The sequence below is a fragment of the Schistocerca serialis genome, chromosome 3 (genome assembly GCF_023864345.2).
Source record: "Schistocerca serialis cubense isolate TAMUIC-IGC-003099 chromosome 3, iqSchSeri2.2, whole genome shotgun sequence".
NCBI classification, from domain to species: Eukaryota; Metazoa; Arthropoda; class Insecta; order Orthoptera; family Acrididae; genus Schistocerca; species Schistocerca serialis.
In genome coordinates, this window is record NC_064640.1 from 699,093,264 (window position 1) to 699,107,990 (window position 14,727).

General features: G+C 39.6%; 1 protein-coding gene across 3 annotated transcripts in view; it reads right to left on the reverse strand.

Annotated features, from left to right (window-relative positions):
• LOC126470566 (uncharacterized) overlaps window positions 1–14,727 on the reverse strand; it is a 280,645-nt gene that overhangs the window by 239,429 nt on the left and 26,489 nt on the right. For all 3 annotated transcript variants that reach the window (XM_050098510.1, XM_050098507.1, XM_050098508.1), the window contains exons 2-3: window positions 7,094–7,403; window positions 2,351–2,494 (exon numbers count right to left, since the gene is read on the reverse strand). In XM_050098510.1, coding sequence (XP_049954467.1) covers window positions 2,351–2,494; window positions 7,094–7,368 — 419 coding nt within the window. In that variant the 5' untranslated portion in view covers window positions 7,369–7,403. The remainder of the gene's footprint in view (window positions 1–2,350; window positions 2,495–7,093; window positions 7,404–14,727) is intronic.

A 14,727-nucleotide genomic window follows, 5' to 3' on the forward strand; every position in this document is an offset into this window, starting at 1 on the left:
CCTAGTACAAGGTCTACATTGGTGATTCAATGGTCTTGGCCCATTGGACAAAGTCGTAATCGATGGAGGTAACATATATATACAAAGAGACAAACACATTCTATACACATGCTTTAATCATATAAGCAAAATGTTACATCACTGGTCAATGATGTCCTGAAACTTAACAGTACTATGCAACTGGCAATGCTGGTCAGTTATTTGCATGTACCTCTACTGCAGAAGGTGTTCAAACTGACTGTCATCCTGCAGACAACACATCTGTACACGGCAACGGACACTGCTGGATACTAAACAGTACAACGCAACTGGTATCCCTGGTCAGTTATTTGCATGTACCTCTACTGCAGAAGGTGTTCAAACTGACTGTCATCCTGCACACAACACATCTGTACACGGCAACGGGCACTGCTGGATACTGACCACAACACCACTGTTGGTATTTCTGTACAGGCTCTGGTGATATTCTCCTACAGATCAATTAATGTTCTTTGTATGTTTGTGTACACTGTAGACTTGATGTGCTCCCAAAGGAAAAAATCCAGTGACATCACATCTGGTGACCTAGATGTCCATTGCACTGGACCCCTTCTACCAATCCAGCGCCCAGGAAGAACCTCATCCAGGAGTCTGTGGACATTTTGTTCATAGTGTGGAGGTGCATCGTCCTGATGGAAGAAACACCTGCATCACCATTTGAGGGGCAGATCGTCAAAACAGCATAGTTATGTTTCCTCAAGACATCGTCTTGTAGCATGCAGCAGAGATCGTACTGTTAAAAAATATGGGTCAAATGAGGACAGCTCCATGTATGCCACACCACACATTTAACCTAGGATTAGACTGTGTGTATGCCTCAACAGCGAGATGTGGATTGTTGTTTGCTTGACAGACGGAATTATGTCTATTCATCATCACATTCAAATGGAAATTAGCTTCATTGCTGAAGAAAATGTCACCTTCAAGGTTTCACTGGTGAGCGTTGCTTTCTTAAGACCATTCAGAGAATTGCACCCACCTATCAGTATTATCACAGCTTAGTTCTTGCACAGAGTAGATTCGACAGGGATGGAATGGATTAGAGGACAGTATCCTGTACACGGAGGCTTGGCTGAGGACACGTTCCTGTGACACCGTCCTTTTTGACTGAGTTGGACTCTCCATCGCATTAGCTAGTATGGCTGCTGATTGTGTATCCCCTGTTGTTGTGTGCGGCTGTACAGAAAATCTTTTGTCGTGAACACTACCTGTAGACTTGAACCATTCCATTAAATGGCCAATCATTCTGTGATTAGGCATATGTCGGTTTGGATGTCGCATGTGGTATTCTGCTGCTGCTTTCCCTTGACTCCTGCCTGCAGCAAGGATGAGAATCATTTCCATCTTCTCCTAGTGTACGTATACTGCTGCACAAGTCACTACACTACAGAGCTGCGGTAACTTGTTGCACTTTAATAATTGATTAGTAATCAACTGCCTCGGAGACAATTGGCCACATGGTACCATGCACTGCACGCTACTAATAATTTCGGCAGTGAGATGATGGTGGGTTATTCCTCTCATTGTACTTTTTGCTATCTCCACTAATATTGAATTTGCCCTATGGAACATTACTTTTGATTCACCCCACGTAGTGAAGAAAACACGCAAATCTGAAAGAAGTGGTTTTCAATTTGTTAAAGGAAAATGAAAATCTCTACCGAAAAACTAGCTCCAGGAGCTGATGTACCTTTGCTTAATTTACACACAGTATTTCTTATAGTGAGCAAATTGGAAACTCATTTTTTCTTATGTACTATCAGCTGTAAGCCACAGCCACTTCGACGGAACTGCTCGTCAGTGCATCTGGCATGAACAGCAGTCACAATGCAATGAGCGCAGTGGTCAGCCATGTCATAGGAACCACACCTGTCAGAAGCATTATCAGGAAGTTTAGTCCATCTACAAAGGAGATCACTTACAAAATACTCATTTGCCCTCTAACTGAATACTGATCATCAGTCTGGGATCTGTACCAAATAGGACTGATAGAGAAAATCCAAAGAAGAACAGTGTGCTTCATTACAGTTTCATCTAGCAAGCATGAAAGCATCACTGTGATGCTCAGCTAACTCCAGTGGCAGAACCCGAAAGAGGCATTTTGCATCACTCTGTAGTTTACTGTGAAAATTCCAAGAGTTTACATTCTTAGAAGAGTCATTCAATATATTGCTTCCTCCTAAGTATACCTGTCACCAGCAACTACATTTTTAGAAGAGTCATTCAATATATTGCTTCCTCCTAAGTATACCTGTTACCAGCAACAACTGAATCTATACTTCTCTTCACACATATCATCATATAAACTTACACTGGTTGAACTGGCTCCTCTGCTAGCAGCCTAAGCCTTGGGCTGTCAATGAGGATCCATTCATCATACCTTTGAGACCAATTCTCAAAGTGTATTAGAACCTCATTCTCCGAATCGTCAAATTCTACGATTTTTGCCTGATACCTATGACAGATAAACAGTGTGAGATACACAAAGAACACATTTTCTGACAGGAAAATCAAATTCTACATAACGGTATTAACATGCCTGCATGTAATAATTGTATTTTCACATTTATTTATCATAAAGCACCATATAACAGAATGTCAGAAAATTAAACATGAAAAAAAAAAAAAAACAATGGATGCCCAGTTTGAGACTGGGAAACAAATGAAATATATTTATAGCTCTTTGTGCATATTACTATTTTACTGTAGAAATACGGAGTTGTGGAATGGTTGAAACCACACTCGAGAATGCATACAAAACAAAAATGTATCAGCATTACCTGTAACAAGTGAGCTATGTTTCAGAATTATTGATATTTGTCAGTTTCAGTGAGATTAAGGCGCTATAACAACTGCACATCATTTACTCCAATTGAAAATGCACTGCACAAGAAAAAGTGCACTACTGTGTTACAAAAGCAGCACTCTCCTTGAACTGTGTTGTTCCAGAATATCATATTTCAAACTTACGAAATTTAACACCAATGTGGACCCACCACCATATCTTAATTGAGAATATAGCATATTTGCCATTTGTTAGTCATACGAGTAAAGGTCTAACAAATGTTCCTGTTAACAAAGAGGAACAGAAAGTTTGAATATGACACCACCATTTGCTTATACTCATAAAATATACCATTTTCTGATAAATAAACACACACACACACACACACACACACACACACACACACACACACACACACACACCTACCTTTCACCTCTGACAATGATGTGGAAATTAGCTAAGTTGGACCATGGTTCAGTGGCCACAATGAACTGTTCGTTTCTCTATGTTCACAACACATGAACATAGAACCTCATTCTCACACGCTATATTTCAGCAGAACCATGTCAGGCACCATGTGGGGAGTAATGTGCGAGCCTTCTTCGTAGAAAGAAGATACCTCTAATTCCTCAATCTGTAATTTCGCCATCGTCACCCATTGAACATATTTGTGATACAGCTGACAGGTAACTCACTTGTCACAATCCTCTGGCAATCACAGAAGGGAGAATTGCCAGGGATCCTATGATCCCATATCACAACATTTTGAGGCTCTGGCTGCACATGGTGGGGACTTTGTAATATGCTCACTTCTAATTGTCCGGATATGTATAGTTATGTAATCTTAATCATTTGTGTAGTGTCAGGTACCTAATTTGTGGTACAATATTAATTTCAGTAACATGTGACTTTCACGATGTTACACTGAAAGTGTTCCAGAATGTTCCAGAGTTCTCTACAGAAGTCAAAAGATTTGTATTCAAGGTACAGTTCAGCTTACAATTTCAATATGCCTTGTAGATTTGTTTATATTGTTTATGTGCACTGACAGTGGAGAATATAGCATCAATTTATTTCCCAAATTTTGCATGCATTTCCTTATTTCTCAATATCTCACTAGTCAGTTCTGTAATGGCTACAGCACAGCACCATGCATCAAATAGCTGAAGTCAGCAGATATATAAAGGGATCTGCTTTCTCATTAATGATTTTGTTAACTATTGGTCACACAAGGATGTGGTTTTCATTTTTAGTGTGTTCATATGTGATTTTGCTATTTCACCTATGGTACCTGTTCGACTACAGATTCACATGCCTGTAACAGGACAGCTATATAAAAATCTCTAACCAAGTTTTACACTTAATGAACTTGACCTGAAACAGTTCTTCAAAGTGTTATCACACAGGGTGTATATGCGGGCAAGGAAACAAAATTCCCGGATTTTTCCTGGATCTCCCAGTTAAAAATACATTTTCTCCCGAGTGAAAATACACTTTTTCCATGTTAAGTTACGGTATACGTTCCGTCATAACAGTAAAAACTTATCAATCCTTTGAATGGATATGGTTTTATACTGCAGCGTAGAATTTCTTGGCACTTTAGAAAACAAAACTCAGGGGGAAAAAACATGTTTTGGAAATATCTTTGATGTGCAGCAACATGTACGCTGCATATTTTCGTATTATGAAAGTATAAATTAGAATTCCACCAACAGGAAAAGTTAATAGTTTCAATTAATACACATAGTGATGGTACATGAAAAGAAAAGCTTTCACATATAATATCTGTCTCTAAGATCAATCTACAAGAGAAGCTAAGCTTTCACATATAATGCTGATCTGTTTAGCACACATTACACTTTAATATACATCACACAAATAAGCCAGTAACATTTTTAATACCGCCAAAAATCTCGATCTTCTGGGCCCGAAATTCTTTTAAATGGCTTGTCATCAAAGAGTTGATTTTTAAATAAGAGCAAACACTCTGTGATTTAAGAAATTCATCGTACATTCTCACACATCGTTCATTTTGTGTAAATGGAAATTTACTTTGAAAATAACGCTTTACAAACCACAATTTGCAATATTTTCCTGTGACCTGTTAGATTCATCTCAGCAGCTGCCAAAGAGTGCCAGATAAGAGGCGTCACCGCGCTTGTGCAGCTCCGGTGACAAAGGAAGCCCATATGTTCGTACATGTAAAACATTAAAAGCTCTTACTTACATTATGTCATAAAAGAAACAAGACATCAGAGGATACTTCAAGAGCGTCAGAATTTCGTGAACCATACTAAAATGCATAGTTCGCCCAATGACGTAGGCCTCGACCTGATATTAAACTTTTGGGTGTGGTTTTCGGGACGTAAATTTTCTTAGTGTACCAGTACTGTATTATCTCACATTTGGTTTTTTATTATGGCATACTCCCATACGTGCTAAAAGATGAAAACGTGCACTTGAAATGCAATGAACAGTTGAAGCTAGCCAATAGTGTGGAATTAAACACTTCGTTTCAAATAAATTTACTGCCTCAGCAGGAAAGGTTAATAAAAGCCAATTTTCTTCAGCAAACCGACAAAAATAACTTTATTGTTCTGCAAGGCAATTAATGCTTGACTGTCAGAAAGGTGGAAATAAAAATAAAATAAAATCTGAAACTAGTAACATACTTTAGCCTTCCGTATTATGTGAATGTGTTTTAATTCACTCGATAGCTCTCAGCTACAGAAATCCATCTTCTTTTCATTTGACGTGAGAGCAGTAAATGAAGAGGAAACAGAAAAAAAATCACTAAATGTAAACACGGGTCTCATCGAGAATCACATACTTTTGTGTGTGTGTGTGTGTGTGTGTGTGTGTGTGTGTGTGAGAGAGATTATAATATTTTTGAAAGGTGGCACAGAGTACCCCTATCCCTTGGTATTGTGAGGGTTAACAGACAGCATATTTTGAAACACCCCCCCCCCCCCCCCCCCCAACATACGCAATGTAGAATACATTCCTCACTGACAGTGTCTCCAAGACTAAAATGAAATTTACAAATAGCTCACAGAGAATACTAAGAAAAAATTACTGTAAGCAGACAGCTGTCCTTTTTTAACTTATCTGTCAGCAGTAACACTGTAGCAAAATGGAAAACAAATGCCACTCTCTCAGTTTTTGCACATTTCAGCTGACCAGAATTTCCCTTTTTATTCCATGATGAACCGTTTTATTTACTCATACTCATGTTTTAGCATATTGTGTTCATCTAGCAGAGTTTTTCCCACTTCAGAACCTTTCCCCACAGGTGCAGGCCACACACAGAATACTTGGAACATCAGCGCTGCGAATAACTACAGACTGGACTAATTATCATCCTCTCACCACATTCTCTCCCTTGATGGCACAAGCAAGACTAATTCTGCGCTGATCTGCTGAGAGAGAGTAGCAACAAATGGATATGAACTTAATACAGAATGTGTGTGCCAGTTTCAAGTCACAGGGAAGGGAGAGCACAATAAGTCTGTATACATGCGGAAATGAATCTCTCAATGGGTGAATACAATGACAAGACACAAACCACTTAATTACGCTGCTGTAAAGCAACTGTGGTCTGGTTGTACTCTTGAAAATTAACAATCAATTATAATGGCACTGGTAAAAACTGCAAAGCAACAGATGCACTCTGCAGTATACATTTATTGCAGGGCATTTCCTTTTCACTATCAACTGTAACAGTAGTCTGAATGGACCTTTAGCTGTTGAGCGTGGTGATTGTAATGTCTGAAACATGTTGGGACATATTTAATATGTCACTCTTGCAATGCTTATGTATTAAGCTGTTGATCTCATCTCATGGTAAAGGTCCCACTCAATGCATGGAGCTGTACATTCTCTGGCCCAATGAAAAAGATTTGTTGTTAGAGGAAGTGGAACCCAAACTACAGAACTATTCAACAGCCCCATGAAAATGTTCCAAAAAAGATGTAGATTTTGCATCATAGTTCATGGTGGGCACAATCCTTACTTGTGTGAAGCAATGACATATTTTGCTTCCACATGGTACTGCTGCAACTGCAGCTTACATTTTTTTGTTGTCCTGTTTCCATCTATGGTGGAGAGTTCCTGTTAAAACATGTAAAAACAGTACACATACTCTGCAGATGTTTTGACAGACCAAACACTACAGTGATCATATTTTTAATACACTATATGAATGTTGTTTATCAACTGCCAAGCAGTATACTTTTCAAAAATTATATAGAAATTTGATTTGATACATACCAAACATCGGTCCCGTGATCTTTCGCCTCTAACCTTTTAGAACCTTTGACCACCTCCTTTAACTCCTTGAGGCGCTTCCTTTTAGCTAACTTTTTCTTCAGTTCTTCACTGAACCGTGCGTTGTCAGGTCCCCTCGTATCCTCATCCACCTCTGCATCTACGTCCCCAAAGTAATCCGCATTCTCATCATCCACAATGTTTGCCTCCTGTTTATCTTTGTCTTTATCTTTATCTTTACCACCTTTGCGTTTTTGTCTCCTTTTCCGTCGTGGCATTTTTTAAATGAATAACTTCAAATTCTCAAACAACACTGCAACAAAAGATATTTCAAGATAAATAATGGGAAACTTCATGTGTTCTAATGCTTACTGAACAACAGTAATTTACTGTTAAAAGTTACCAAGTAACGGAAGTTAACCACTGGGTACAAATCTATCATTTGAAAACACATTGCTACCCAAATTTGTATATTTGGCACAGAGAAAAGTTCCAGTGTTCCAATGATGATGTCATTAAATCTGGGCTATCAGCCATACCCTTTTCAAAGGAATCATCCCAGAATATATTTCAAATTTTTAACCAAGGAAACTAGAAACTGGAATTGGTGATTAAATACTCTGGAAACAAGCTTGAACCTTATCTGGAATAAGGAAATTTCTCAAAAGTAAGCAAATATCCTGTAATGTGACAAATTGCCTGTTTGTTTCTCTCTTGCGTTTTTCGGTCGACATAATCACACTGTTGTGTTTACATCTAATCCATACTCTGCAAAACATTGTGAAGTGCATGGCAGAGAACACTTCTCACTGTACCAGTTATTAGGGCTTCTTCCCACTTCATTCACATTGACACAGCAGAAGAATGACTGTTTAAAAGTCATTGTGTGTGCTGTAATTAAGCTAAGCTTGTCCTTATTATCCCTATGGGAGCAATGCACAGGGCGTTTGTATATTCCTGGAGTCTACTTATTCTACCAATAAACTGAAGTCTGCCATTTGCTTTACCTACAACTGAGCCTACGTGATTATTCCACTTCATATCCCTAAAATGTGTTACAGCCAGGTATTTACATAAGCTGACCTATTCCAGCTGTGACTTGTTGATACTATAGTCAGAGGACACTAAATTTCTAAAGTGCATTATTTTACATTTTTGAACATTTAAAGCAAGTTGCCAATCTTCATACCACTATAAAATCTTATTAAGATCTGACTGAATATTTATGCAGCTATTTTCGGATAGTACTTGATTATAGATAACTGCATCATCTGCGAAAAGTCTGGGGTTACTATTAATGTTATCTGCAAAGTCATTAACATACAACCACAAACAGCAAGTCTCCCAACACACATCGCTGGGCACACAAAAAGTTGTTTCTACAACTGGCAATGACTCTCCATCCAAGATAATTTGCTGCACCCTCTGTACTAAAAAATTCTTAATCCCATCACAAATTTAACTTTATACACCTTATGACCATACTTACGATAAAAAGCGTAAATGTGATACTGAGTCAAATAATTTTCGGAAATCAAGAAATACTGCATTTACTCGACAGCCCTGAGTGACGGCTTTCAGGATGTCATGTGAGAAAAATGCAAGATGGGTTTCACATGATCAATGTTATCGGAATCCATACTGATTGGCATGGAGAAGAACAGTCAGTTCAAGATACCTCATTATGTTCGAGTTCAGAATATATTCTAACATTACAGAAATAACTGTTGTCGAGGATATTGGACAGTTGTTTTGTGAATCACTTCCGCTACTGTTCTTGTACACAAATTCAGTACAGAACCTGATAGGAATGCCACCAGGTCCCAGAGCTCTATTTCATGTTAGTGATATCAGATGTTTCTTAACAACCCTGACACTAATATCTTCTCTTGTAAGAGCCATAAGTCACCTTTCCTCTAGCGTTTCAGCAGATATTTATGATTTGGTTTTTGCAGTGTGTAGCTGGAGTTGGCTCAAATATTGCTCATCAGATCTTTCATGCAACGCACGATGTAGACAGGAGGCATCGGTTTGTTCCTCATTACAAACAAAATGATTTTTAAAGCAGAATGTTAAGCGCCCATTCGATAGAGCGGTCCCAATTTGCCGTATGCAATTTTCCTTTTACCAATACCTACTGAAAGGGACAGTAAAACACAAATAATAACTAGTACTCCAGCAGCGACAGCATCAATCTGACCTGCAATGACTGCTACCACCATGCAGCGGTGTGGCTCAGTCGCTGCTGGAGTACTGCATCTTATTTGCGTTTTATTGTCCCTGTTAATTCATATCGTGAAAACAAATATTGCACTAGACAAATGTGGGACCAATCAATTGAATGGGAATGTAAAATTACACTTTGAAAATAATTTTGTTTGTAAGAGGAAACAAACCAATGTGTTCCATCAACACTGGGTTGGTTGGTTGGTTTTGGGGAAGGAGACCACACAGAGAGATCATCGGTCCCATTAGGTTAGGGAAGGAGGGAGAAGAAAGTCGGCCATGCCCTTTCAAAGGAACCATCTCAGCATTTGCCTGAAGTAATTTAGGGAAATCACGGAAAACCTAAATCAGGATGGCCGGATGCAGGATTGAACCGTCGTCCTCCCAAATGCGAGTCCCGTGTGTCAACAGTGGGCATCGCATGGAAGATGTGATGGGCAATATTTGTTTGTGCTGTCAACACCTACACACTGCAAAAACGAATTTGCAAATATCTGCTGAAATACTAGAGAAAATGTGTCTGATTACTGTTAGAAGAGAGATCATGTATATCACTCATATTTCCAGTGGTGCAAGAGTTAAACTGCAGTAATCTCCTTTGATTTTCTTTATATTTTTGTTTCCTTCAGAATTTCTGCTTTTGCCTTGCTATCCTCAATTTCAGTTCTGGTCTCATTATGAGTGTCTGGACACTAAGTTTGGGATACTATAGGCTGTTACAAAAAATGTTCAAATGTGTGTGAATTCCTGAGGGAGCAAACCACTGATGTCATGAGTCCTTAGACTTAGACACTACTTAAACTAACTTAACCTAACTGACACAAAGAACACCACACACACCCATGCCCGAGGTAGAACTCGAACCTCAGGTGGATGGGGCAGCACAGTCCACGAGTCCATGACATGGCACCTCTAACCACGCGGCCACTCCATGCAGCCGGCTGTCACAGACTACGAAAGTTTCCTTGGGTATTGTGAGAGATTGTTCGATAATATTCTGCTATGTTAGTCACTGAAGGCTTCAGACATCACCCTTTTAACAGCCGAATGCATTTCATTCAATCTATCTACCTATACCCCTACACTTTGTGTTTCACTTATTATGCAGCAGTTTCTCCTTCTTTAAAGGTACCTTTACAGTGACTGTATACCACTCCTCTCGACAGCATAACGTTTTGAGTTCCTTATTGAGATATGACCCTACTGCTGCTTTATCTAGTTAGCTGAAAATATAAATCCTTCTATCTGTTTTAGCTGCTGTTTATACTTTGGTAATCACTGTTGCTAACTGCCTCACAGTCAACGATACCCATTTCTATGTGGACATTCTCTATCAGGTCAGGTCTATTAATTGCTATTAGATCCCATGTATTCCATTATCAGTGGGCTTCTACTAAACAATCTGTTCTAGGTAGTTCTCAGAGAATTTATTTAGTAGGACACCTCATCACACACACAACTTACAAAACAGTAATTTTCCCAAAATATCGAGGATGCTTTAATTCCGCTCCAATGATGACACTATGATTGGGAAACTTACTCACTAGTGAACTTAGGTTTTCTTGAAAGTTTTTGGTTACATCTTGAGGCAAGTCTGTTGGTCGATTCAATTCTATTTTTATGCCCGAGTCTTGCACAAACGATCTCACATACACCTTCAATTTCTATCTCAGCGGATTTGAGTTTCTTGTCTACTGTGACAAATACACCAATTCTATTTATTTTCCATTTGCCTAATCCTTTTAAAATACACTTCAGTTCTCCCCACATGTCTCACTGCAATCAATTTTGCATTTTAACCAACTTCCTGTACCCAATACAATGTTAACTCCACAGCTCTTTCGGAGCACTTCAAACTCGCGTATTGTTATGAATGCTTTGCTAAGATTTTAATGCTCTCACCTGTGGGGGATATTTCTGAATTTTATACTGAAACTTCCACCTCCCCTGCAGCTATCATTATCTGGACCGGACGGAGAGTCATATAATATAAAAAAACCCTTGCATGTACCCCACACACAGTAAGCTAACTGAGTGGCAGCCTCTGATCAGCAGTGCACACCTGACCAATTTAGGAGGACCCTACAGTTCTCAACCTTATGGCACAAGTTCAGAAAGTTGCAGTGCAACTTATCACAGAATCCACCTCTGTGGCTCAGATCATTAACGCACGCCTGTAGCACTCGACCCGGGGGTAAACTGATTCAAATACTGGTGGTTGAAAAAATTTTCACTGCCAGTATTTGGTAGGCAAGGGGAGGAGAGGTGGTGGTATGAAGTTCACAATCACCAGACTTTGCACCAATGTCCTGGTTTAAATACCAAACCTCTCCACAGTGCCTCATGAAGCGAGGGCAAGTCACACTGTTGACTATGATCTGTCTGTTGGATGGGGACATTAAACTCGGCACCCCCAGGTGCTATTCATAAGGAGCAGGCAATGTGCCGACACCGGGTTTCATGCTCTCCCTTCTTTCATCGTCATCGTCATCATCATCATCATCATCATCATCATCCAAAAACACACACACACACACACACACACACACACACACACACACACACACACTACATATGTGTAATATGACAACAATTGGTAATGCAGCCTGCTGTAAATAAACAAAAACTTATCACAGAGCCTTTGAAGTCTCTTGACTACAAACTATGGTGCCACAGTCAGTTCTGGGGAAAATTCTGCAGATTGTGAGTTTCCTTAAAATTCTGTGTGCAAGACTGGTATCTTTAACCTTCTCCGCCAGTTGCTGGAATGATCCAAGTATGACCCTGGAGCCCAGATGAAAGGCATCACTTGTTCCAACACGCACGAGTCAGTATTTGACTGGACCCTGTTTCTCCAATGGCTGTCAGAACAGCCTCTTCAGTACATTGAATGAGGCCTCATGCATAAACACTGAGTGCAGCTGGTGTTCCTTCCCTCCCATCCCTTGCTGCCATTTCTCTAAGTGGTACCACCACATGCCATACGTTTCAACTGCTGATGATTAACAGATCCCCCTAACTTTTTGCATTTGTTTCCTCCTGACGCAGGACACAGTACGCTTCCCAACAGGTAAAGTAAGTCTTGAGTCTCACTGGCTCAGTTTCAATTTCAGTGAAAGATAGCACATCAAACTTGTTGGTTAGATGGATTGATATAGCATCTCAAAGTTCTCCTTTGGGCCAGTCTCTCTTGTACAGCGTACCAAGTGCTACCATTAACGAGCCACTCAATCGAATGGTCACCAAGCGATAGATCCTGTACTTCCTGTAGAGCAACAGGATATACAGAATAGGATAATAATTAAGATGTCTTTGGTATATCCGGTACACAACTCTTGGAGCTCTCCCAGCACATCTGTTTACAGCATCTTCCAATCATTTGAGTAACCATGGCAATTTCCAGCTGCTTATTAATGTCAATTGACTCCCCTGTGTTCAACAAAAGCATTCACAGTGGTGCTGCTTTGTGGATGATGCAACCTTTTACGGAACACTAAACAAGTAACTTTATTTAAATAAGCTTGGCAACACTCTTGTAATCTCTAGATCTGTTAAGCTACAAGTATTACCAATTCTCTTTGAGAACTGAAGAAATCAGTACGTCTATGAGAGTCTATCAGGACAAAAGAAAAAAAAAGAGCCTAGGATAAAAGTTATTAATTCCTGAAACTTTTTTGAGGTTACAGTCACTAGAAAATAGCATTAATTTACAATAAATGCAGATAATATGAACTCCTTCTAAAAAGAAAATTAAATGCAACACAGTATGTTAGTTATAATAGTGTTATAGTAATTGAATCGCATAGGCACAGTTACTACAAAATAAGTTATGTACCACACTCTTAACTTGGTGAAATTCTGAAAACTGTACATTTATTCATGTCAATATACACTGGAATTTGGGCTGAACAATTCTGTAAATCACAACTGCCAATTTGCTAAAATAAGTTTCAAGCAACACTCATAACTTACGAAAATTCTCAAAAATATATAACTGCACACATCCAAAAATTTTCAAAAACATACTTATTTTTTCATGTAATTATACAATGTGTTGTAATACTGTATTGAGATCATGCGTAATCAAACAGTGTGCAATACAAGTGCTTCCACATCCGGCCTGTGCTGTGCTATGTGCACAACAGGCCAATATCAGCCCAGCACACCGGGCCCTGCACCTCATTTATAACAACTTGCTTTTTGTATGATCACCTACGAGACTGTATATTAATGTGTACTATAGTTCTACTTTGTACAGTGCTATGCTTCATTCAGTGTTATTGTGGATCTCTTCATATAAAAGCAGGATAAAACTTGGTTGGCATTACTTCTGACATTGCGTCTGTACAACGTTACAACATACTTGGTGAAAAGTGCAGTACTCTACTCTGTGTGTTTCATTTCTCTGGTTCAGTATACAGCCAACTTGTCAATGGAAGAAGCTCTCCAATCTCTTGCTGAACAACAGCGAGCTCTCACAGATCAGTTGCAGGCTCTCTCTGTAGCACTAAATAATTTGGCAGCCTTGCTGACGCACCAGGTTACACTGCCGTTGATGCAACCCCCACCATTTCCTCTGTATGATTCTATGGAAGATTGGGACGCACATGAAAAATGCCTTTGGGAATGTTTTCAAACTTTTGGAGTTGCCAACCCCAATTTGTGCAAGGCTTTATTTTTGTCGTAGACTTCTCCTCATTTTTATCACCTTTCATGTTGCTAACTTATCTTCAGGAACCTGCCAGACCTTTTCTGATGAAATGTGTCATTTGCTTTCTAATTATCATTGCAAATGTACTCAACTTATTGCCACTCACATTGAGTTCTATCACTGTCAAAAGCGGCCATTACAGGCATGCAGAGTTCGGGCAGCGGAACTTCATGGGCTTAGCCATTGTTGCCAGTTTGTTACTGAGATCCACTATGACTCATGCTTATTTTGATGGTCCATGGTGCTATAATATGCCTGGTCCATTATAGGGAAGTTTGTGAACGTGCTTCACAGTGCGAAGGTCCCTCTCTCACAGATGTTCTGAAAATTGCACAGCCTTTGAAAGTATCTAGGGCAGCAGGAAATCAGATGGAAGCATAGTGTGAAACACTGACCATTGCTTCCTCTCCTCCTCAGCCACCATCAGTTAGCTCACAAGTGAAGGTGACGTCATGGCCATGCAACTGCGGCCTCCATGACACATGGAGCGACATCATACTAAGCAGCAGCAGCAGCAGCAGCCACAACCGCAGCCACGTGCTCCTCTTTCATCGTGGCCTTATTGTTTTCTTAAACATGAATGGACTCTGTGCCCAAAGCATTGGGTGACATGCAACCATTGTGGGGAAAAAAGGGGTGGGGGATATATTTTGTCTGTGTGCAACTCCCAACCTCCTTCACCAGATATGAACAGGGGTAT